The 26369-nt window shown below is 39.2% G+C and overlaps 1 protein-coding gene across 2 annotated transcripts in view; it reads left to right on the top strand.

Moving 5' to 3' along the window:
• kcnh1b (potassium voltage-gated channel, subfamily H (eag-related), member 1b) overlaps positions 1 to 26369 on the top strand; it is a 51300-nt gene that overhangs the window by 15030 nt on the left and 9901 nt on the right. For both annotated transcript variants that reach the window (XM_052590388.1, XM_052590387.1), the window contains 3 exons: positions 5274 to 5473; positions 5749 to 6001; positions 10677 to 10873. In XM_052590388.1, the coding sequence (XP_052446348.1) occupies positions 5274 to 5473; positions 5749 to 6001; positions 10677 to 10873 (650 nt within the window). The remainder of the gene's footprint in view (positions 1 to 5273; positions 5474 to 5748; positions 6002 to 10676; positions 10874 to 26369) is intronic.

Below are 26369 nucleotides of genomic sequence, written 5' to 3'. Positions count from 1 at the left end.
ATTTCTAAACCGCCTTCTGTTGACCAATAATCAACAGACTTATCTTTAGATTTGGTGCAACAAATCTGATATGTGGACTATTTTGGGTGTCGGCCATTTATGTTGTTGTAAAATACTGCTTTTGATTAAGAAAGCCATTTTTTTTTCTTCCTAATTTTAAGTCTGCATTATAAAATCCACAGATTCAGTCTGTGTGATTTGCAGTAATTCGACAGGTCCACTGTAAAGAATCAGCTTAAATCAAATTAAAATAAGTCACATTTGTTTACAGATTCAAATCTGACAAATAAACAAATCACTATTTGCCAGAGTTGACAGCTCAAAAAGGCTCATGTGCAAGTTGTAGCAAGTTGTATATGGGTCTAATCTCATTGAAATCTCTTTAAATTTACCTCTCTCCAAAGTGACTATGCAATGAATCCCAGATAAAATATATACTGGCTTCTTAAGGAACATTTTTTCAGATATCAGAAATATTCAGATGGGGTTCTGCAAAGGTTCCACATTTCCATATCACCAGCCTGTGAGGTTTCTGATCCTATTGGCACAAGAAATGGAAATAGAAAAGTAACCTGAAATTTTTATAAAAATAGGCTATTGCATGAAGCTTTTCCGTTGTTGCAACATATGTATAATTAAAACTATTAGGAAGTGGATCATGGAATGTATCTCTATTCAACCAGAAAAAAAAGTTCAGTTCCTTTTTTCTGTCAAACAGATGACAGATTTAACTTTCATTTTCATCTATCCAGCTGTGGCTTTACCCAGTGACTGATTTTCATTTCCACAAGGTGAAAAATAGTACAGTATGTGGTAAAACAGCCCTGATACAAATAGAAATGATCACAAGTGATTTCCTGATATATGGGTCTTAGATTCTTATCTGTTGATAAAATGAAAAATACATGCAATGCATGTCAGTGTGGACCAGTAATGTTTTGGACTTTCATCATAGACGTTTTATAATGTTCTTAATTTTCCACTGATATTGTTGACTTGATTGCACAGATACTACTTGAACCGAACTAAGCTAGATGATGACATCACCAAATCAATGATGAACTGCTTTTAGCTAAAATCTGAGTGTTTACTGTCGTTCTTTTGCAATTTTGAGACAGTACTTTTCAATTTAATACTGTAAAGCTGCTTTGACACAATCTCAATTGTTAAAAGAACTATATAAATAAAGGTGATTCGACTTGACTTCAAAATATCATCTATAAGAAAGTTTGCCTGATCTAACCCAATCTAATCTTAATTCCTCATACTGACCAGATCATTCAGTGAGTTCAAGAAAAGCTTCAGTCAGATCAGTTTGATTCGCCAATGAATCATTCAGTGCGATCTTTGAAACAGTTCAACAGGTTTTATTGGAAAAAATCAGCTTGTTCGCCAAATTAGATAAAGTATATCGCTGTGGCGATTTCTTCAGTTCAAAACAATGAGGAATTATATGCTGTTTTTATAAGTGCTCTCCAATGATTAATCACGCTTAATCGCATTCAAACTGAAAGCTTCATGTGATTAATCGCGATTAATCGTTTGACAGCACTAGTTTTTATAAATTGTATTGGAGTGAAAGTACGATATTATGCTTTGGAATGCAAGTAAAAGTAAAGGTTCTGAAAATAAAATACAGTGCAACACTGAAGTACAGTAGCGAAGTAATTTCTTTATTCATGCTTTAACTAGTCATGATGTTTAGCTTTGAGTGCAGTGTCATGAATGCATGCTGTCATCATAGGTGTATTAGTGCGCTCTCTTTTAGACTTGCAGTTTACAGTCTCTGGCCGTGATGAACACTTGCTTTTGTCCCAGTGACAGGTCTTCCTCTCAGTGGTCTATGTGATGAGTGATCAGTGTCCACACAGAGAGCCATTCTTTCAGACTGTGACACTCACATACAAAACATTTCTAGAAATAACCACTGATAAGGTTACACCAGGCAGGTGCGACTGCAGAGTAAAGGTCACACTTTGAGCAAGCAAGATTTCTGTGGAAACGGCATATATCGTAATATGAAGTCATGATCTCAGGTGTCTTTATATAAAGCGCAATTTAACTTAAAATGCTTCTAAAATGTAAATATATGTAATCTTACTGTACTCAAATGTTCAAATCCTGCAGATTTTAGTTTGTAGTCTGGATTCTGTTAAGAGACCACTTCAATCTTTTATTGGCAACACATCTTCACATACAGATGAACCAAACTTAAACTTTGCAATACAGAGGAATTCAAACAAGCTTGTGTTTTCTGTCTCTTGCATATGCATACATATAAATGGAAGTTAATGCTACATTTTCACATTCACCAGGGACTAACAGTTTACTTGTCACAGCAAATTGGTTGGAAACACACCTAGCTAGTACAGTGTATAGTGTATAGAAATTATACACAAAAATATTTTCAAAAATGTGTAATATTTGTTTTTGGTGTTTTGCCTTTTACTGTTATATGACAGTGGAGAGCATTATGTGTAAATTTTTTGCTCAGTATAGTTGAATTTGATCATTGGAGTTCAGTAGCAAAGACTTAAGTTAACAAAATGGGATTAAATACATAAATTGTTTTTGTCTTATTTAACACATTTAATTATTGCAGGTTTGTATAATATTCTGAGTTTGCATTTGACTGTTTTTATGAATTCTGTGGAATGCTGAATCTGTTTTTGCCAAGATGAGATGAGATGAGTAAATGCATAAGGCCCCGGTATCCTTCAAATGAAATCGAAGAATGAACTGATATGACGTCATTTAGAACAAAATCAGGTCGAAAAGAAGTTTGTTTCGGCAGTTTAAAACCGCTCACCAAAGCGAACTTACAGGGGGAGTTTGTTTTGGCTCCTAAACACCTTTGAGCATCCATTGGTCCATGGCGATTACACAATCAGTGGGTGTGTTCTGGAACTCCACCTTCTTTGACGGGAGTTTTTTTCCTGGTTCGTTCTCATTCTGTGGAAGTCCTAAAGGAGAGCAACACCTCCTGAATACAATGGAGTGTCGAATAGCTAAGCTGCACAAATATATCCTCAACTGTATGATCGCTCGCGGAGAGACTTTAAAGATTCAGAGAAAGTATTTAATTCCTAGAAGGTAATTGCAACGGAGTTTGGTGTCGACGACCTGGAGTTATGCAAAACGTAAAAAGTCATGACACCACATAAAATATAGAAAGGTGAAACTATTTATCCAGTTCAATAAAATAAATGAACACTAATAAACCCATCATGCTAAAATTTTCAAACTATGAGACATTCAAACTTCCTATTTATATTGCAAGCATGATACTCGACTCTTAACTACTGCTAATCATTATTCTTTAGTCTATAATATCCTGACCATTGGGGCCTGTCTCACACCTAGATTGCCTACGCTTCTTCATTGCATCATTGTTTAGGGGATAGGCGTGAGCGTTGTGACACATGTTCACATTAATCTACACCCTGCCTCCAAGGAACTTTGTTGGAAGTATAACGGGGCCTTTAATCTAACAAAATTTCTGTCATTATGGAGTAAAAAGTTAAGGCGATTCCAGTGGCCCGCTGGTATCTGCCGAAAAAAAGACTCTTTAAGCAAGTGCTAATTGTGAAAGCTTGGGGAAGTATTTAAAATATACAATCTTTCCCAATAACTGCAACTTGTTCAGTTTTCAATAGCAGCTAGTCTGCATACAAAAGAAAGTACAAAACATTAGTGCAATGACTTAATATCAAATAATGACATCTCTGGGTAAATGCACAGTATAGATGCCCACCAAATCAGCTATCCACTGCCTTGCATGGGATATTTCCTGTTACCAGATGTGTATCATCTTTAACATTCTGCACATGCTGAGCTGAGATTGATTAATATCACCTCTGGTGAGTAGGGAGGCCTCAGGAGGCGGCAGAGGGTGACTGGAAAGCCAATTGCCTGAAATGTAACTGATACAATAAAGCAGGGCTGTAATTTAGTAGTATTGCTGATGGAGCGAAGTGAGAGGACTCAGAAATTGCATTTGGCTGCAATGATGATATTCAAGAACAACATGTCATGGCCATTAAGCTTGTGTTGTTTGTGGGATGCTGCAGTCTAAGCAAGAAAAAAAAAATGAATAACTGCATTTATTATGGCACAATACCTGGATTATTATTTTTTTAAAACCTTTTATATTAAATGGTGCACAACTACATTGGTCCACTGGAGGAACTGGAGACATTCAGCTTGACGTGCTGAGGTTGAGCTTTTCAACTTCACCTGGAAAAACACTTTCAGGACTGTGATCAATATCATGGTCTATATGACATACTAATGGACCTGAAAGAGACATCAGCAGCTTTGGGGCATAGCAGCTGAGATCATTAAGGTCAGAGGTTTAGCAGGTTGCAGAGCAAGCAAGTGTCCGGTTTCTTAAAAACCCCACTGTCTGTCCTTGACTAGGACGTGTAGGATTGCTCACCAAAGCAATGCAGTAATGCCTACTGAGACATAATTACTACCTAAAGTGGCTGATTTGAGATATTCTCCATCAAGGGACATTGACTTTTATGTATTTAATGTATTTAAACTATCTACAGTTTTGTTATAACCAAGTAAATTATAAATTATAAAATTATAAATTGTATAATAAATTATAACAAAGCATTTTACTCGTGCTTTAGTATGTCAGTCAACACACTAAAGCACATGTAAAATGTTTACTCAACATAACATTAATATATTTACTAAACTTAGATGTACTAGATGTTTAAAATGTACCAAACTGCATCTACAAATATACCTAAATACATCACATAATATTTAGTGCAACGATTAACTGCATCCAAAATAAAAGTTTTTGTATGCATAATTTATGTATATGTGCTGTGTATATTTATTATGTTTTAAATTCACACACATGCATGCATATACTTAAGAAAACTTCAATTTTAGAGGCGATTAATCACGATTAATCATTGCCCAGCACTAATACGTTTGGTTGAACTTTATTTTAAGGTGTCCTTGTTACAGTGTAATGATGCATTAAAGTACTGTGTAATATTTATTATCTACATGTACATACTATATGGGGTTAGGATTATGGAAAAGCTTTTTGCATGCAAAAATAAGAAAAATTTGCATTGCATGCAATAAGAATTGTTATTATAATAGTAAGTACATGTAACTTGTAACAAGGACACGTTAAAATAAAGTGTTATTTGCATTCAGTTTACACTTAAGTATATTCTTATGAAGTGCTGTTTTTAAAAGTATGCAAAAGTCACGATGTTAACAGAAATGTTTCATTCTTTCAGCTCTCCTTTATGCCACCATCTTTGGTAATGTAACCACCATCTTCCAGCAAATGTACGCCAACACCAACCGCTACCACGAGATGTTAAACAGCGTGAGAGACTTCCTGAAGCTCTACCAGGTTCCTCAGGGCCTCAGCGAGAGGGTCATGGACTATATCGTCTCTACGTGGTCCATGTCCAGAGGAATTGACACAGATAAGGTATTTGGCACAGTGTCTCGCAGACTGAAGATCTTTATCCAGGGAGCTTATTTTCTTCATTCACTGTAAAGGTCATTTGTTTGGTCTTTGCCATAACATCCGTGGCATTTGTGAATAATGACCCTCTAATGTTTAAGATCACAGTCTAACTGTTACGTAAGGCTTTCAACAGCTTCTCAAAATCTCATAAATTTTCCGTGAAGGGTTCGCAGAACGTCCAGTTTTTGTTTTAACATGATGCTAAAATTTGATTGTTTTCAACTGTTTGACCTCAGGTGTTGCAAATTTGCCCGAAAGACATGCGAGCGGACATCTGCGTTCATCTCAACAGGAAAGTGTTCAAAGAGCACCCGGCTTTCAGACTGGCCAGCGATGGGTGTTTGAGAGCGCTTGCCATGGAGTTTCAGACCATCCACTGCGCCCCGGGAGACCTCATCTACCACGCAGGCGAAAGCGTGGACAGCCTCTGCTTCGTGGTGTCAGGGTCTTTGGAGGTCATCCAAGACGATGAAGTTGTTGCTATTTTGGGTGAGTGTATTTCTACAAGTGCTCTGAGGTCTACCACTTGACTAGAGCCCATCATGAAAATATAATTAGTCAATCAGTTGCTGCTGGTCATTTTTTTCCCATACATTTTTCTCTTAAAAGTGCAAAAATGTTTTCAGAACATTTGATAATGCAGTATATTACAATTATGCTGTTTCATTGACCTTGGTTTTGAACTATTAATGATAAGTTTAATGATAATGGTTCTTGCTTGTATCCCTTTTAAAGATTTTGGCTTCAAATTTACAAATTTATTCTGCAGTTATGGTTTAATGCACATATCCTTTATTTAGAATAATACTACGTTAAAAGTATGAGTACTGATTTTATTTACAATATATGATTTTCGTTTACAATAATCAACACTACAATTTGGCTTTTCGTGCCATCATTTGGACTTTCAAGCCCTGATCTTGCATTTCTTGGCTCATTTTGAGCGTATCATTGAAGAAACTCAAGAAGATCTGAAGTCAGATAAGTTTGATTCATGAATGAATTGTTTCAGGTGATACATTAGAGGGCTGAGTTTTCTCAAAAGCTTCTTAAGCCTAAGAAGTTCGTAAAAATGATTGTAAGACTGATCTTAATATTACGTCTGTTTCCCAGAAGCATCGTCATTTAAGTTGCACTTAAAAATTATCGTAGATTTACGGGTGCTCTGGAGTAATCTTTAAGCCCTAAGTACATTGTAAGAAGACAGAGGAGGTCCAATGCACTGCAGAGTTTAGCTCCAACCCTGATCAAAGTCACCTGCCTGTGGTTTTCTAATGATCCCAAAGACATTGATTGGCATTGATTAGCATGCTCAGGTGTGTTTAATTAGGGTAAGAGCTAAACTCTGCAGGAAAGTGGATCCCGAGGTTCAGATTTGAGGAACCCTGCACTATAATATAATATAATGTATTGTATTATAGTTATTATATCCAAGTTGTGTGTCTGGAATGCAGCATTTTGTTAACATCAATAAACGATTGTGTACTACAATTAAGAGCCATTCTATAAGGCGACATTTCAGCACTTGACAAACGGATAGCGACTACTATGTAGCACTTAAAGCACAGCTACGTGCGATTTCTTTAAGTGCATTGTTGGGAAACGCTCATGAAACAATACGAACTATCGTAAATTATCGTATTACTCGTAGAAAACGTTCTTAAGTGCTAAGATCAATCGTTATCAGGAAACCTGGCACAGATCTTTAAGTAAACAATATATGTCTAAATGTCAAATAATACATATTGGAAAAGTAAATAATTGAACAGTGGCCCAAATCAGTGCTAAAACAAATGTTTTTGCGCATGCATGCAATAAGACCCTGTTAAAATAATCAATTATGAGTTGTACATGATGAACGTATTGACTTGTGTTCATAAATCAAGAACTGGTCCAGCTAATTCAATCAGTCATGCACAACGATATGATACGGTAAAAGCTATCAACAAGCTCATTATAAAAACCTGATTATAACCACAGGAATATGACATTATATGTGAATAATGCTGCTGTCAGATAATTTTAGCACATTTTAAAAGAACAAGCCTGTTCTAGAACCATTTATGGAATCAAACATAATGAAAGTCGTTTTCAAATAAGATTAACATTTCCTTTTTCAGTTCTAAGGAAACAAGTGTAATGTGAGATTTTTCTGGAATTCCAAATTATATAATGTATTACGTAACTTTTAAAATAAAATCTTAAAAATTAATCTTTTTAAATGCATAAACCTTCTTTCTCGTACTGTTGATGTTGGCTTGGTGTATTATTTCATAGCGTCTCTTGAGTCAGGGCTGCTCTCTCTAAACTAGTCTCACTATCTCTGTGTATTGCTTTCAGTTGAATGTGTCTCTGGGGTACTGCTTCATGAGATTCAGTTTAGCTCATGTCTAGTCTGATTGTGCTTGTGGTTGGTTTAGCCTGAAAGATCAGTAATGAGCTTGTCTCACTTTTAGTGGTTGTTTTGTTATATGGTTGCTACGAGTAGTTTTTATTACTGTGCATATGCAAAGGTTGTTTGAATAAACATACAACAACACTTTGAAATGAATTCTGTATCATACAGGTAACCAGTGCAGTTTGATTAAGGCAAGAGTATTATGCTCTCTCTCCTTTGCACCTGTTAAAAGTCTGGCAGCTGAGTTCTGAACAAGCTGCAAACGTGAGAGAGAGAGAGAGAGAGAGAGAGAGATCTGATTCAAACCCAGGTACAACACATTACAATAGTCCAAATGATATGAAACAAAAGAAAAGCATGAACAACCTTCTACATATCTTCAAAAGAGAGGATGGACTTGATTTTAGAAATTGACCTTAGATGGAAAAAGCTATTTTTAACATAAAAGTCAAAGATAATACCTTTTTTTTTTTTTTTTTTTTACACAGGAAAGTTTCTTCCCAGGAAACTGCCCCAGGCAGTCATGTAGATCATTAATATAACCCTTATTACCAAATAAAACCATCTCTTTCTTGTCTTCACTCAATTGAAGAAAATGAATTGCCAACCAGCACTTAACCTCTGTCAAACATTAATGCAGAGAATGCAAAGCACATTTATGGTCCTGTTTCAATGGTAAATACATCTATGAATCATCCGCATGGAAGTGATAATGAAAATTATCCCAACAAAAAAAAAAAAAAAAACTCAATGGCAACATATACAGTGAAAATAAAATTGTTCCCAGAATAGAGCCCTGAGGTATCCCACAGACAAGAGGAGCAGTAGAAGAAGAGTAATCACTTAAACTGACTAAAAAAGTCCCATCTTTCAGATAAGAAGAGAACCATTTTAGGGCTAAGCCCTAAACACTAACATGATTCTTGGGACGAGCAATAAGTATATCAAGATCAACTGTATTAACTGTTCAAAATAGTCAGAATACTTGACCAATAGGAGAAGGAGACCAATCAAAAACCTTCTTAAACAAAGAAGGAATGACATCACATAGAGACCTAGTAGGCTTCATTTACACAAATATAGCTTTAATAACTATAATAAGAACACAGTATGCATATGTGGAACCAGACTGTTAATTAAAGTGCTACCATAGATCTAAGTTATCACTGTTTTATATGCTCACATTTCTCAGGGTCAAAACTGATCTGGGTATGGAAAAAGGTGCTAGTTCAGTGTTAAGATTATATATAAAACAGACACAGCAGATACAGATCTGCTGTCCAGTGGGGGTCCAGTATTATGCTGAGATAAATATTTGCATTGCAGCTCGTGTGGGGAGACAGGTCTCTAGCAGAGTGTGTCATTTTACTGGAGGTGTAAATCTGTCATTGCAGGGTTAGAAACAGAGCAGGGTCATATGCGGGGAGGAGATCTGCTCTAACATGAAGCTGAGTGTGAACTGTTCTTTAAAAGAATAAAGGACTGTGAATTTTGTACAAAAGCACAGTTGAAGCCTTGTCAAAAACTAATCTTTGTATATTTTAAGGACACTTGAGCAACAAATAGACACATCACTTTGGTTGTACATTTCAGATAGCTCAGCACATTTAACCACTTTGTGATTCACCACACCATCCCCATATGAATATAGATGCATGATATCTTTTTAATTAGGTACTAAAGCAAATAAAAACCCTTCACTTATTCACTAATTTTACCATTGCTAAAGTGTAGAATACAGCTCACAGCTGACTGGTTCATTGTTAAAGGGACAGTCTAACCCAAAAATTTAAATTCTGTCATTCTTTACCCAACCTGATATTTATGCAAAACATTTTTCATGTCTTTATTCAGCAGAACACACAATAATATAATTTGTAGAAGAGCACTGGGAACCAAATAACATTGGAGCCCAATGACTTTCGCTGTATGAAAAAAGAAAAAAAAAGAAAATTAAGACTCAAATTACTTCTCAGAAAAAAAGGGAAATAAAGCATACAATATTTAATTGGAAAGACATAAGACTGAGTAAATGATAACAGAATACAATTTTTGGTCTAATCTAGACACTCTTAAAAATAAAGGTGCTTAAAAGGTTCTTCACAGCAATGCTATTTAAGGAACCATTTTTGGTACCACAATGAACCATTCAGTCAAAGCATATTTACAGAACCATCTCTTTCTTACCTTTTTTATAATCTGAAAAACCTTCTTCTGCAGAACAAAGAAGCTTTTGTGAAACAGAAAGGTTCTTCAGATGTTAAAGATTCTTTATAGAACCATTTAGACAAAAAAAGGTTCCTATATGGCATCGTGAAGCACGATAGTTGTCAATAGTTAATGATGTAGAAGTTACAAATCCCAAAGAAGTTCCTTTCAAACCAAGTAGCTTTCTTTTTGTCAAAACTGCAAACTTGTGCGATCAAATTAACCCCATTGCATGTCTCACGTGAAATGCGATTTCCCAGTGGTAATCGTCTTTGCACTGTGTTACATAATGTCAAAGCTATCTGTGCCGGTGTTAAACTTTTGCCCTCTCTGGGTCACATTACAGTAGGCTTCAGTCTTATTTACATGCATGAACTTATTTAATGTTCCCCTGAAATGACATTCTCAACCCTAGCAGTTTCATTCTGGAGTGCATATTGAGTTTCCTGTGATCCATTAAAATTCACACCTATACACGAACCCGAAATGTTCCCTGAAGGTGTTAGAAAGCCTAATGGAATTCATTCTTCAATGTTCCCCTATCTTTTTCTCTCTCAGGAAAGGGGGATGTGTTCGGAGATGTGTTCTGGAAAGAGGTGAATTTAGCTCAGGCCTGTGCAAACGTCCGTGCGTTGACCTACTGCGATCTTCACATCATCAAACGAGACGCCTTACAGAAGGTTCTGGAGTTCTACACAGCCTTCGCCGGACACTTCTCACGAAACCTGGTGCTCACCTACAACCTGAGGAAAAGGGTGGGTACCTAGACACTTTTTTTTTTGTGATTAACTTTTTATTGAAAGTTAACATAAACATAGACAAAACAACACTCAAACACTGACCGTCACCACTATATATAAAAAAAAAAAAAAAAGGACCAAGGGAAACGTGTACACACTTAATACCAGTAATCTAAAAGACAAAAGAAAATATGGGCCCTTAAAATTAAAAAGGAAACAAATAAACACGTTATAGTCCTCTAAGAAGCATATTCAATTCAAGAACCAAATATCTCCAGTCCGACACAGTTTGGGGCTTTGCCCGGTTAAGTCTGGCTGTTGAGTATTCTAAATTAGCCATTGATTGCACATTCAACAACCAGTGTTTCAGTAATTTTTTTCTGAATTAAACCAATATTCTAGAATAGTTTTTTTCGCTGCTGTAAAGCCACAAAATAGCATTCTCCTATATGTTACTTTAGGTACCTAGACACTTTAAAAATAGCTTAAACACTAAAGTTATAAAATTTTTGACTATTAATTGAATGTTTCCCAACCCCAGTTTGGCGTATTTTGGAAGTCAACATTATGTAACACATTGATTAATTCATTAGTAGTGGTCTCTATATTTTGAGACCATGGTACTCTATTACACTTTACTTTCACCCAACTTCACAATTGGATGTGTTTTTGCACAATTTTAACATGCTGCAAGATTCAAACACTGATACTTTTGAATGTTAGCGTCACATATGCAGCTTCATTATGTATGGGATTTGGTGGGTTTGCTCAGTAGCTTATGCAATAATTGCACTTGTGAGGTAAAGAGCTCCGGAAAAAAAACCTGTGAAACTATGGTTTGATAAAACTGCTCAAATCTGCTTATAAGGAATTGAAAATAGCACGGCTGAATGTGGTTTTATATTATTTTGCATTCATTAACAGTCAAAGAAAGGTTGTTCTTCCTCAAATTGCACAATGCGGTTTTGGAAACAACTTTTTAAAGTGTTGAAATGCATTTTCATAAAAAGCAGTAATTTTCATCAAAGGACTATATATAGCTGGTATAGTCAGGCTAAACTGTACAATGATCTAACCTCCCTATTTTAATTCATTTGAATGCTCAAATTCCTTCAGCTTTGTGATGTTTCATCAGATTTGTTATTATTTTTTCCTCTTGGCTGTCAAATGCTTGCGGTTGAGGAGTTCTTCATTCACTGCTGCTCTTCCGAGAATGATTTTGACAGCTTTTCATTAATGTTATAGCTGGTGTGGGTGAACACTGTTCTGTTTCATCTGATTTTGTCTCAGAGTTTGTCAGCTACATTGCGTCCATGTGTAGGCGGGGCTTAAGCCGGGCCGCAGCTTCGTTTAAATTCACATCTCGTTTCTCTATGTAAGCACTTTTTACAGTGAAGTCATTATGAAGCCAACTGAGCTGGAAGATCTATACCCTCTTGCAGACACAATCCCACAGCACTCCATTACTCATGTGGCTGCTGTAGGAACAGTGGAAACCTCTGAATACTGAATGCACTGCTGTTCTTACTGTGCTTTCCTATTCATCTCTTCACATATTACATTTCAAGGGATAGTTCTCAAAATAAATAAATTATTGTGGTTAACTAAAACTGAAAAAAATCAGTTAATTCATTAGTAGTGGTCTCTATATTTTGAGACCATGGTACTCTATTACACTTTACTTTCACCCAACTTCACAATTGGATGTGTTTTTGCACAATTTTAACATGCTGCAAGATTCAAACACTGATACTTTTGAATGTTAGCGTCACATATGCAGCTTCATTATGTATGGGATTTGGTGGGTTTGCTCAGTAGCTTATGCAATAATTGCACTTGTGAGGTAAAGAGCTCCGGAAAAAAAACCTGTGAAACTATGGTTTGATAAAACTGCTCAAATCTGCTTATAAGGAATTGAAAATAGCACGGCTGAATGTGGTTTTATATTATTTTGCATTCATTAACAGTCAAAGAAAGGTTGTTCTTCCTCAAATTGCACAATGCGGTTTTGGAAACAACTTTTTAAAGTGTTGAAATGCATTTTCATAAAAAGCAGTAATTTTCATCAAAGGACTATATATAGCTGGTATAGTCAGGCTAAACTGTACAATGATCTAACCTCCCTATTTTAATTCATTTGAATGCTCAAATTCCTTCAGCTTTGTGATGTTTCATCAGATTTGTTATTATTTTTTCCTCTTGGCTGTCAAATGCTTGCGGTTGAGGAGTTCTTCATTCACTGCTGCTCTTCCGAGAATGATTTTGACAGCTTTTCATTAATGTTATAGCTGGTGTGGGTGAACACTGTTCTGTTTCATCTGATTTTGTCTCAGAGTTTGTCAGCTACATTGCGTCCATGTGTAGGCGGGGCTTAAGCCGGGCCGCAGCTTCGTTTAAATTCACATCTCGTTTCTCTATGTAAGCACTTTTTACAGTGAAGTCATTATGAAGCCAACTGAGCTGGAAGATCTATACCCTCTTGCAGACACAATCCCACAGCACTCCATTACTCATGTGGCTGCTGTAGGAACAGTGGAAACCTCTGAATACTGAATGCACTGCTGTTCTTACTGTGCTTTCCTATTCATCTCTTCACATATTACATTTCAAGGGATAGTTCTCAAAATAAATAAATTATTGTGGTTAACTAAAACTGAAAAAAAAACATTAATAATTCTTAAATATAAAATATTAGATTAAAATCAAACATTGATTGAATATTTACAAATACATAATTAAAAGTGAATCATTTCATTAAATAAAGCAACTAAAACACAAATAAATTAAACCTAAATAGTATTTAAAAACAATTAAATAAAAAGAACATTAAATAACAAACAATTAAACTTAAATGAATATTAAAGCTTCAAAATATTAATAAAAATAGGAATAAGGCATCTTGGTTTCATATGTAAGACTACATATGTTACAGTAAATGTTTGGACACAAAAATCAATAAAGTGAGGAGAAATTCAATATAGAATATGATCTGTCTAGCTGTTTGTCTGTAAAAGCCTGTTCACAAACAGGATGATTACTATAAATGTAAAGTTTCAATAATTATTCTAATTCTAATTTCAACATTATTTTTTTTCCAACTGTTATTCCACAACCTATACACATAAAATGTATTCATATATACTGGTCAATCATATTTGCAGGTCTTATTTTTTGAGGTATGCTCAAGGTCATTCCTGAATTAAACTGATTGTATTTTATTGATCAAATGATAAATCAGAGGTGAGCCAATAGCATAAAAGAATAAAGAATGACTGGTTGCTCTCTCTGGTCTAGACTCTAGTTTAGATTTATAGGTGTGATTTATGAAATCTGTATATCTTAATCAATCTGCATATGAAACCGTTTGAGGACTGAAGCAATCATGGCGTGTGTGCTGTGTGTGTGTGTGTGTTTGAGGCTATCATCAGACTAATGGCCTTATTCGTTCAGGTGAGATTGTGGTGTAAGCGGCTCGTGTATCTGGCTGTATTATCCGGGTATAGCCTAATCAGATCCAGCTTATTGAACTAAGCATGCTCACATCTTAAGCATGGCTCTGCTGTCTGTGTGAGTGCAGGATGAAGAGAGAGACACTGGCAAAGATTAGATAGCCATGATCACATCTGGCCGTTTAGTTTGGTAATGGTCAGAAAATGGCCAAATAGAGTCAAGATCTGAATTAATGGAAGACAAAGTCAAACTGACCTTTGAAGAACAGAAAATAGAAACCTGATACAGATGTATATTCATCATCAGTCGCCTCCTTCAGTCCCACCCTCAACGTCTCTCTCTGTCCCTCTCTTTCTTTTCTGTGATGAATGTTCTAATGAAATATGATTTAAGACACAGAGAGAGATATATAGATAGACAGACAGACAGAGAGAGAAGGAGAGACAGACAGACAGACAGAGAGAGAGAGAGAAAGACAGACAGATGACCAACCGAATGACAAATAGATTAATAGATAGACAGACAGACGGACAGACAGACACACAGAGAGAGAGAGACAGACAGACAGACAGACAGATGACCAACCGAATGACAAATAGATGAATAGATAGACAGACAGACAGATTGTCACATAAACAAACAGACAGACAGAGAGACAGACAGACAGACAGACAGACAGATTATCACATAGACAGACAGACAGACAGACAGACAGATAGACAGATAGATAGATAGATAGATAGATAGATAGATAGATAGATAGATAGATAGATAGATAGATAGATAGATAGATAGATAGATAGATAGATAGATAGATAGATAGATAGGACAGATTGTCACATAAACATACAGACAGACAGACATATTGTCACATAAACCTACAGACAGACAGACAGACAGACAGACAGACAGACCGAGAAACAGACAGAGAGAAAAACAGACAGATTGTCACATAAACATACAGACAGACAGATTGTCACATAAACATACAGAGGCACAGACAGACAGACAGACAGATTGTCACATAAACCTACAGACAGACAGACAGACAGACAGATTGTCACATAAACATACAGACAGACAGATTGTCACATAAACATACAGACAGACAGAGAGACAGAAAGAGAGACAGACAGATTGTCACATAAACATACAGAGAGACAGACAGACAGACAGATTGTCACATAAACATACAGACAGACAGACAGAGGGACAGACAGACAGAGAGACAGACAGACAGAGAGAAAGACAGACAGAGAGACAGACAGACAGATTGTCAAATAAACAGACAGACAGACAGACAGACAGACAGATTGTCACATAAACCTACAGACAGACAGACAGATTGTCACATAAACCTACAGACAGACAGAGAGACAGACAGACAGATTGTCACATAAACATACAGACAGACAGAGAGACAGACAGACAGACAGACAGATTGTCACATAAACATAAAGACAGACAGATACAGACAGATAGATTGTCACATTAACATACATACATACAGACAGACAGACAGATTGTCACATAAACATACAGACAGACAGACAAACAGATACAGAAATACAAAGTGTCACATAAACATACAGACAGACAGATACAGACAGATAGATTGTCACATTAACATACATACAGACAGACAGACAGTCAGATTGTCACATAAACATACATACAGACAGATACAGACAGATAGATTGTCACATAAACATACAGACAGACAAATTGTCACATAAACATACAGACAGATACAGACAGAGAGACAGATTGTCACATAAACATACAGACAGACAGACAGATTGTCACATAACCATACAGACAGACTGAGAGACAGACAGATTGTCACATAAACATACATACAGACAGACAGACAGACAGACAGCCGATAGACAGACAGACAGACGGCCGATAGACCTACAGAAAGACAGATAGACGGAACAGACGGACAGACAGACAGACAGACAGATTGTCAGATAAACATACCGACATACAGACAGAAAGATTGTAAGATAAACAGACAGACAGACAGACAGACAGACAGACAGACAGACAGACAGACAGACAGACAGACAGATAGATAGATAGATAGATAGATAGATAGATAGATAGATAGATAGATAGATAGATAGATAGATAGATAGATAGATAGATAGATAGATTTCTGTAGGTCTACTGGGGGAGTTGTTGCCTAGTGGTTAGAGAGTTTGACTATAGGGTTGTGGGTTTGAATCTCGAGCTGGCAATACCATGACATAGGTGTCCTTGAGCAAGGCACCGAACCCCTAACTGCTCCCTGGGCACCGCAGCATAAATGGCTGCCTTCTGCTCCGGATGTGTGTTCACAGTGTGTGTGTGTGTGTTCACTGCTCTGTGTGTGTGCACTTTGGATGGGTTAAATGCAGAGCATGAATTCTGTGTATGGGTCACCATACTGTACTTGGCTGAATGTCACGTCACTTTAGATATCTACATAGATAGATAGATAGATGGCCGATAGACAGATGGCAGTAAATAATGACAGAATGTTCCATTATGTTGAACTATAACCTTAATTATTAAACACCAGGGCTTATGGACAGTGACATAAGGGCGCTCGTATAGCTCTCGGTCACAGATGAGTGGTTTTGATTATGTTCTGGAATGGACAGATCTGTATCCTTCAGTGTCTCCTGGACGGGGCTGCACACAGCAGAGATCTGGTGTCTGGTATTGATCACAGCACTCGCTCACTAACAATTGATTTCTTACGGAGACATTTCTGTGTGCTTTTATTTCAAACAAATTTATCTTGCTTTCCTTCTTCACTGCTAATATAATATTTAGTTTCTCTTGTATCCTTTTCACAACATCTTTCCTTTTAGTTCTGCATTAGTTCAAGTGGGTCAGGCTTTTCATGATCTCCATTGGTATTTTAATACAATTACCCACAGACTCATCCTTTATTTACTATTTCCTCCGTGTTCTGTTCCTGTCTGTGTCTCTCGTATCATTGATCTGTGGCTGGGCTTGTGCTGTCACTGTATCTATCTGTATATGATAATCACACAACACAGCTAAAATGTGTGGCCCTACCTGGCCCTGTGCAAATGCAACAACAGTGTCTTGTTTTCTTTGTAATACATGGCTCTCAGAAGGCCTCATACCATTGATTTAGGTCAAATCCAACCCTCTGGAAAGTATCTAGTCTCTTGTTTGCCCACGAAAGTGCTTAATGAAGTTTCTGAACCAGTTTCAGGTGAGTGGCTGCTTGTGAAATATTATATTACAGAAGCATGTTCGCCTTGTGAATAGATTCTGCTGATGAGCAGGTTTGGAAACTATCTCAAGCATGTCATTTTATAAAAAAATTACACTTAATCAATATATGTCCAACAAATTACTGCACCTTCATCACATAAAGGTCAAATAGACCATTTTTATTTCAGACACAGTATTGAATGTTTATATCTATAGCACTGTCTTTAATTGCTGCACACAAAAACATTTAGCATAATCAGTATAGTATTCACAAAAAAATATCATATATATGAAACTTTTTAATTATTTGCACCAAAGACACTTTATTTTGTCATAAAATATACTTAGTGCACTGCATTGTGATCACACAACTTTGTGACAATGCATGTGGATAAAAGATCATAAAAAACCTGAAAAAAATTCAGGAAGCACCCCTTTGCTTTGTGATAGTATGTCCCTCTGAAATAGGAAATTCTAACGTCACTTCTTCAATGGTTGGAGTAATTCATCTTGAGACATCCAGCTGTTTCCTGTCACCTCTATGCTAATAACGAACATTGGAAGCCAATTTTAAAGTCCTGTGACTCTATTGATTATTATGGGCAGTAAATTGTCAGTGGTCACCTTCACTGGAGTGAGTAAATGAAGATGGAAGTGTGCTAGAGCGCGTTGATGACATACTGTAACAGCCGGATACATTTCCACACTCATGGGAGTTTGTGCTGCAAGAACAATTATCTTACTGCGTCTCTTTAAAGACTCTTAAATCAATTCTGTTAAACCTTCTGGTAATATCTAAAAGAAACCATTCTGACAAATTCTTAAATTCTGCCATCATTTACTCACATTCATGTTGTTCCAAGTACACATGACCGTTTTCAAAACGGTCTCTATTTTTGTTGCTCTATTTTCTACAAATAAACCGAGACGTGGACACATTTTAGTCAACTGAAGTTAAAATGTAATTTTAAGAAAATTTAGTTTTAGTAAAAAAAACAAAACAAAAAAAACAACAATCAATCACCTTTATTTATATAGTGCTTTAAACAAAATACATTGCTTCAAAGCACTGAACAACATTCATTAGGAAAACAGTGTGTCAATAATGCAAAATGATAGTTAAAGGCAGTTCATCATTGAATTCAGTGATGTCATCTCTGTTCAGTTTAAATAGTGTCTGTGCATTTATTTGCAATCAAGTCAACGATATCGCTGTAGATGAAGTGACCCAAACTAAGCAAGCCAGAGGCGACAGCGGCAAGGAACCAAAACTCCATCGGTGACAGAATGGAGAAAAAAAACCTTGGGAGAAACCAGGCTCAGTTGGGGGGCCAGTTCTCCTCTGACCAGACGAAACCAGTAGTTCAATTCCAGACTGCAGCAAAGTCAGATTGTGCAGAAGAATCATCTGTTTCCTGTGGTCTTGTCCTGGTGCTCCTCTGAGACAAGGTCTTTACAGGGGATCTGTATCTGGGGTCTAGTTGTCCTGGTCTCCGCTGTCTTTCAGGGCAGTAGAGGTCCTTTCTAGGTGCCGATCCACCATCATGTCTGGATACGTACTGGATCCGGGTGACTGCAGTGACCCTCTGATCTGGATACAGACTGGATCTGGTGGCCACGGTGACCTCGGAACAAGAGAGAAACAGACAAATATTAGCGTAGATGCCATTCTTCTAATGATGTAGAAAGTACGGTGTTATGTGAAGTGTTTCCGGTTCCGGTTTACCTAATTAATGCAGCCTAAAAATCCTTTAATGGATTTGAATATTAAAAGCATATTAGTATGTTATGTGTATGCCAGGTTAAAGAGATGGGTCTTTAATCTAGATTTAAACTGCAAGAGTGTGCCTGCCTCCCGAACAATGTTAGGTAGGTTATTCCAGAGTTTAGGCGCCAAACAGGAAAAGGATCTGCCACCCGCAGTTGATTTTGATATTCTAGGTATTATCAAATTGCCCGAGTTTTGAGAACGTAGCGGACGTAGAGGAGTATAATGTAAAAGGAGCTCATTCAAATACTGAGGTGCTAAACCATTCGGGGCTTTATAAGTAATAAGCAATATTTTAAAATCTAGTATATGATGTTTGATAGGGAGCCAGTGCAGCGATGACAGGACCGGGCTAATATGGTCATACTTCCTGGTTCTAGTAAGAACTCTTGCTGCTGCATTTTGGACTAGCTGTAGTTTGTTTACCAAGCGTGCAGAACAACCACCCAATAAAGCATTACAATAGTCTAACCTTGAAGTCATAAATGCATGGATTAACATTTCTGCATTTGACATTGAGAGCATAGTCCGTAATTTAGATATATTTTTGAGATGGAAAAATGCAGTTTTACAAATGCTAGAAACGTGGCTTTCTAAGGAAAGATTGCGATCAAGTAGCACACCTAGGTTCCTAACTGATGATGAAGAATTGACAGAGCAACCATCAAGTCTTAGACAGTGTTTCTAGGTTATTACAAGCAGAGTTTTTAGGCCCTATGATTAACACCTCTGTTTTTTCTGAATTTAGCAGTAAGAAATTACTTGTCATCCAATTTTTTATATCGACTATGCATTCCATTAGTTTTTCAAATTGGTGTGTTTCACCGGGCTGCGAGGAAATATAGAGCTGAGTATCATCAGCATAACAGTGAAAGCTAACACCATGTTTCCTGATGATATCTCCCAAGGGTAACATATAAAGCGTGAAGAGTAAAGGCCCTAGTACTGAGCCTTGAGGTACTCCATACTGCACTTGTGATCAATATGATACATCTTCATTCACTGCTACGAACTGATGGCGGTCATATAAATACGATTTAAACCATGCTAATGCACTTCCACTGATGCCAACAAAGTGTTCAAGTCTATGCAAAAGAATGTTGTGGTCAATAGTGTCAAACGCAGCACTAAGATCCAATAAAACTAATAGAGAGATACACCCACGATCAGATGATAAGAGCAAATCATTTTTAACTCTAAGGAGAGCAGTCTCAGTACTATGATACGGTCTAAATCCTGACTGGAAATCCTCACATATACCATTTTTCTCTAAGAAGAAATATAATTGTGAGGATACCACCTTTTCTAGTATCTTGGACAGAAAAGGGAGATTCGAGATTGGTCTATAATTAACAAGTTCTCTGGGGTCAAGTTGTGGTTTTTTTTTATGAGAGGCTTAATAACAGCCAGTTTGAAGGTTTTGGGGACATATCCTATTGACAATGAGGAATTAATAATAGTCAGAAGAGGACCTATGACTTCTGGAAGCACCTCTTTTAGGAGCTTAGATGGTATAGGGTCTAACATACATGTTGTTGGTTTAGATGATTTAACAAGTTTAAACAATTCTTCCTCTCCTATAGTAGAGAATGAGTGGAACTGTTCCTCAGGGGGTCTATAGTGCACTGTCTGATGTGATACTGTAGCTGACGGCAAATGCTAATGCTATGACAAATGCTTTTCTATAGGATATGCTACTTTCCCGCCAAGCAATACGAAATACCTCTAGTTTAGTTTTCCTCCAGCTGCGCTCCATTTTTCGGGCTGCTCTCTTTAGGGTGTGAGTTTGCTCATTATACCATGGTGTCAAACTGTTTTCCTTAACCTTCCTTAAGCGTAAAGGAGCAACTGTATTTAAAGTGCTAGAAAAGAGAGAGTCCATAGTTTCTGTTACATCATCAAGTTGTTCTGAGGTTTTGGATATGCTAAGGAATTTGGATACATCAGGAAGATAACTTAAAAAGCAGTCTTTTGTGGTAGAAGTGATGGTTCTTCGATACTTGTAACAAGAAGTAGAATTTACAATTTTGGCTATATGAAGTTTGCACAGAACTAAATAATGATCTGAGATATCATCACTTGGCTGCATAATTTCAAAACTATCAACATCAATTCCATGTGACAGTATTAAATCTAGAGTATGATTATGACAATGAGTAGGTCCTGAAACATGTTGTCTAACACCAATAGAGTTCAGAATGTCTATAAATGCTGATCCCAATGCATCTTTTTCATTATCGACATGGATATTAAAATCACCAACTATTAAAACTTTATCTGCAGCCAGAACTAACTCGGATGTAAAATCACCAAACTCTTTAATAAAGTCTGTATGGTGCCCTGGTGGCCTGTATACAGTAGCCAGTACAAACATAACAGGGGATTTATCATTAACATTGGTTTCTCTGGATAATGTTATATGAAGCACCATTACTTCAAACGAGTTATACTTGAAGCCTGCCCTCTGAGAAATCCTGAAAACGTTGTTATAAATTGAAGCAACTCCTCCCCCTTTGCCTTTTAGACGTGCCTCATGTTTATAACAGTAATCTTGGGGGGTGGACTCATTTAAAATAATGTAATCATCAGGTTTTAGCCAAGTTTCTGTCAAACAGAGCACATCTATATTATGATCAGTTATCATATTATTTACAAAAAGTGTTTTCGTAGAAAAGGATCTGATATTCAATAAGCCAATCTTTATCATTTGGTTATCCATATTGCGTTTGTTTTTTATTTGTTGAACCTCAATTAAATTTTTAACCTTAACTTGGTTTGGACGTTTTTTGTATTTTCTAGCTCGGGGAACAGACACAGTCTCTATAGTGTGATATCTAGGTGAAAGAGTCTCTATGTGCTAAGTATTAACTGAACTCTGTGACGTGAGGCAGCTAGCAGACGGTGGGTTTAGCCAGTCTGTCTGCTTCCTGACCTGGGCCCCAGTTAGTCAAGTATAAACACTAAGACTATGGGCCATATTTCTAGACAGAAGAGTGGCGCCACCCCAGGAGGGATGAAGACCATCTCTTTTAAACAGGTCAGGTCTGCCCCAAAAGCTCGTCCAATTGTCTATGAAACCTATGTTATTCTGTGGGCACCACTTAGACATCCAGCCATTGAGTGATGACAATCTGCTATGCATCTCATCACCACGGTAAGCAGGGAGGGGACCAGAGCATATTACAGTGTCTGACATCGTGCTTGCAAGTTCACACACCTCTTTAATGTTATTTTTAGTGATCTCCGACTTGCGAAGTCGAACATCATTAGCGCCGGCATGAATAACAATCTTTCTGTATTTACGTTAAGCATTAGCCAGCACTTTTAAATTTGCTAAGATGTCAGGCGCTCTGGCTCCCGGTAAAAATTTGACTATGGTGGCTGGTGTCTCTATATTCACGTTCCATACAATAGAATCACCAATAACTAGAGCACTTTCATCAGGTTTCTCAGTGGGTGAATCACTGAGTGGGGAGAACCTGTTTAATGTTTTGATCGGAACAGAAGAGCGGTGTTTTGACTATGATGCCTCACTGTCACCCAGTTGCCCTGCTGCAGGGGCTCTGTTGCCAGAACCGAACAATTTACAGGAATCCCTGAGCTAGACGCATCCAAAGCCGTATCTAGAGCCCTAACATTCTTACTGTCCTCAATTAAAGTTTGGATGCGTGTCTCTAATTCTGAAATCTTCTCTGACAGCCTAACTATTTCGCTGCATTTATCACTTGTGAATCCCTCATCAGCGACAGAGATAGATAAACTGTACATGTGGCAAGAGGTGCAAATAATGATAGTAGGCGAAGCCAATACTCACCGTGCTTGATGAAATATTCTTACTGCGGTTGTTTGATGAACTTGTGAAAAACTGCAGCGTGAGAGAGGAGAGGAGAGGAGAAAAGAAAACGCTAATGACAAGCTAAGGAGTGCTAACACTTTGCAGGTGTACTGCAGTCACGGAAGAGTGAAGATCAAAGTTAATCTGATAAGATTGATCGATAAATTTCTGATAATATCAGAAATATGGTGTGAATTAAGTTATATTTTACAACTTAAAAAACAAACACACAAACAGACAGTGATAGTAAGAAAGATTATAGAGAAAAAATATAAAATAAAAACAGCTACACGGAGCTATGATTAGCTACAGAAGGCCAACAGGAAGTAGAGAAAACACTGTCCAACAGCCACTAATATGGTACTTATTGGCTAATTTTATGGAACCTCACACGCCATCACAGTGTACATTTTATATATATATATATATATATATATATATATATTGTCACGGGCTGAAGAATCACACGACAGGGTTTAGTGCAAAGTGAAGCCCCGGAGGGTGTATTTATTAAATGGTGCTCGGTGTAGTGCTGAATCCTGTAGTGTCCGGTGCTCGTCCTCGGTGCCACGTGATCCTGTTTGCCGGCCGGCTGAGTGCAAGGGAACTTGGTGTCCGGTGCTCGGGTGGCGGGCTGGTTGGTCCGCAGCTGTCTAGAGGGACAAGAGACACAACGTTAGTTTCAGTCATCTGAAGATCCTCTCTTCCTTGTGTCACCTTCAGCCACAGCGTTTATAGTCCTCTCCTCATCCGCTTCAGCTGGGACCGATCAGCCCGCTGTGATTGCGTGCAGGTGAATCTCCCTCGTTGCCAGGGCGACGCTGATAGGTGCCCAGAACACAGCTCACACCCCCCCCCCCCAAGCGTCGCTCTGGTTCCTCGGGCGAGGGGGGAGGCGGGGGCTGGTGGAGGAAGAGTACCTGACAGACCTGCGAAAGCTGTCCACAGGCGGGAGAGTCCATCCGTATTGGCGTTGGCGGTTCCAGCTCGATGTCGCACGTCAAAGTGGAAGTCCTGGAGCGCTAGGAACCACCGCGTTACCCGGGCATTGGTGTCCTTAGCCCGGGCCATCCACTGCAACGGGGCATGATCAGTGAAGAGGGTGAATTTCCGTCCCAGTAGGTAATATTTCAGCTCCAGGACTGCCCACTTGACGGCCAGCGCCTCCTTCTCCACTGCCGCGTATCGTTGCTCGGTGGTGGACAGCTTTCGGCTGATGTAGACCACCGGGTGCTCCTCACCGTCTTGCACCTGGGACAGGACGGCTCCCAACCCGGTGTCGGATGCGTCCGTCTGCAATAAGAAGGGACAGTTAAAGTCGGGAGCGCGCAACAGTGGCTCAGACGTGAGCGCCGCCTTTATCCTTCTGAATGCCTCCTCTTCCGGGGTTCCCCACTTTACTTTCTCTGGCTGTCCCTTCTTAGTGAGGTCTGTCAGGGCCGTCGCTAGGGAGGAGAAGTTGGGTATAAAACATCGATAATACCCAGCCAAACCCAAGAAGGCCCGTACCTGTTTCTTGGTGGAGGGCCTCGGGGCCGAGAGAATGGCTGTCACTTTTCCCTGTTGCGGACGGATTAGCCCCGGCCCACCTGGAAACCGAGGTACTGTGCTTCAGGTAGGGCGAGGTGGCATTTCTTGGGGTTGGCGGTGAGCCCTGCCCGCCGTAGCTCAAGAAGCACCCTCCGGAGCCGCTCCAGATGGTCCTCCCAGGTCTCCGAGTGGATGACCACATCTTCTATGTAGGCCGCGGCGTAGGCTTGATGGGGTCTCAGCACAATGTCCATCATCCTCTGGAAGGTAGCCGGAGCCCCGTGTAGCCCGAAGGGGAGAACCCGGTACTGCCAGTGGCCAGTAGGGGTGGAGAAGGCGGTCTTTGGTTTGGCGGTCTCTGTTAACGGTACCTGCCAATAGCCCTTGGTGAGATCGAGCGTGGATATGAACCGGGCTCTCCCCAGCCACTCCAGCAGCTCATCCACACGGGGCATCGGGTATCCGTCGAACTCGGAGACCTCGTTTAGGCGGCGGAAGTCGTTACAGAACCGGAGGGTGCCGTCCGGTTTTGGGACCATGACTATGGGACTGGACCAGGGACTGCGGGAGGGCTCGATGACCCCTAGCTTCAGCATCTCTTGCACCCCTTCTTCAACCGCGTGTCGCCGGGCCTCCGGAATTCGATAGGGCCGCTGCCGCACAACGGTCCCTTGTGATGTGCGGACATCATGCTGCAGTAGGTTGGTCCGCCCGGGCCGTGGGGAGAACACATCGGAGAACTGACCGACCAAATGTTGAAGCTCTGTCTTCTGGGCGGCCGACAGGTGGGGGCTGACGTCAACAACCACGAGTGAGGAGGCGGCTAGGGCCGCAAGCTGAGTCCCCGTCCCCTCCCAGCACTTCAGGAGATTAATGTGGTACAGTTGGCTTTCCTTCCGACGCCCCGGCTGGCGTACTCTGTAAGTCACGGGCCCCACCTTCTCCGCGACGATGTATGGGCCTTGCCACTTGGCGAGGAATTTACATGCCGCTGTGGGGACGAGGACTAGAACGTAATCCCCTGGCTGGAATTCCCGTGGTTGGGCCGCCCGGTTGTATCGTCGACGATACAACACTGTCCAACAGTCCAACAGAGAAAACACTGTCCAACAGCCACTAATATGGTACTTATTGGCTAATTTTATGGAACCTCACACGCCATCACAGTGTACATTTTATATATATATATATATATATATATATATATATATTGTCACGGGCTGAAGAATCACACGACAGGGTTTAGTGCAAAGTGAAGCCCCGGAGGGTGTATTTATTAAATGGTGCTCGGTGTAGTGCTGAATCCTGTAGTGTCCGGTGCTCGTCCTCGGTGCCACGTGATCCTGTTTGCCGGCCGGCTGAGTGCAAGGGAACTTGGTGTCCGGTGCTCGGGTGGCGGGCTGGTCGGTCCGCAGCTGTCTAGAGGGACAAGAGACACAACGTTAGTTTCAGTCATCTGAAGATCCTCTCTTCCTTGTGTCACCTTCAGCCACAGCGTTTATAGTCCTCTCCTCATCCGCTTCAGCTGGGACCGATCAGCCCGCTGTGATTGCGTGCAGGTGAATCTCCCTCGTTGCCAGGGCGACGCTGATAGGTGCCCAGGACACGGCTCACACCCCCCCCCCCCCCAAGCGTCGCTCTGGTTCCTCGGGCGAGGGGGGAGGCGGGGGCTGGTGGAGGAAGAGTACCTG

The sequence above is a fragment of the Carassius gibelio genome, chromosome B22, assembly GCF_023724105.1.
Source record: "Carassius gibelio isolate Cgi1373 ecotype wild population from Czech Republic chromosome B22, carGib1.2-hapl.c, whole genome shotgun sequence".
Lineage (NCBI taxonomy): Eukaryota > Metazoa > Chordata > Actinopteri > Cypriniformes > Cyprinidae > Carassius > Carassius gibelio.
The sequence above is the reverse complement of the archived record's forward strand: the minus strand, read 5'-3'. Positions and strand labels throughout refer to the sequence as shown.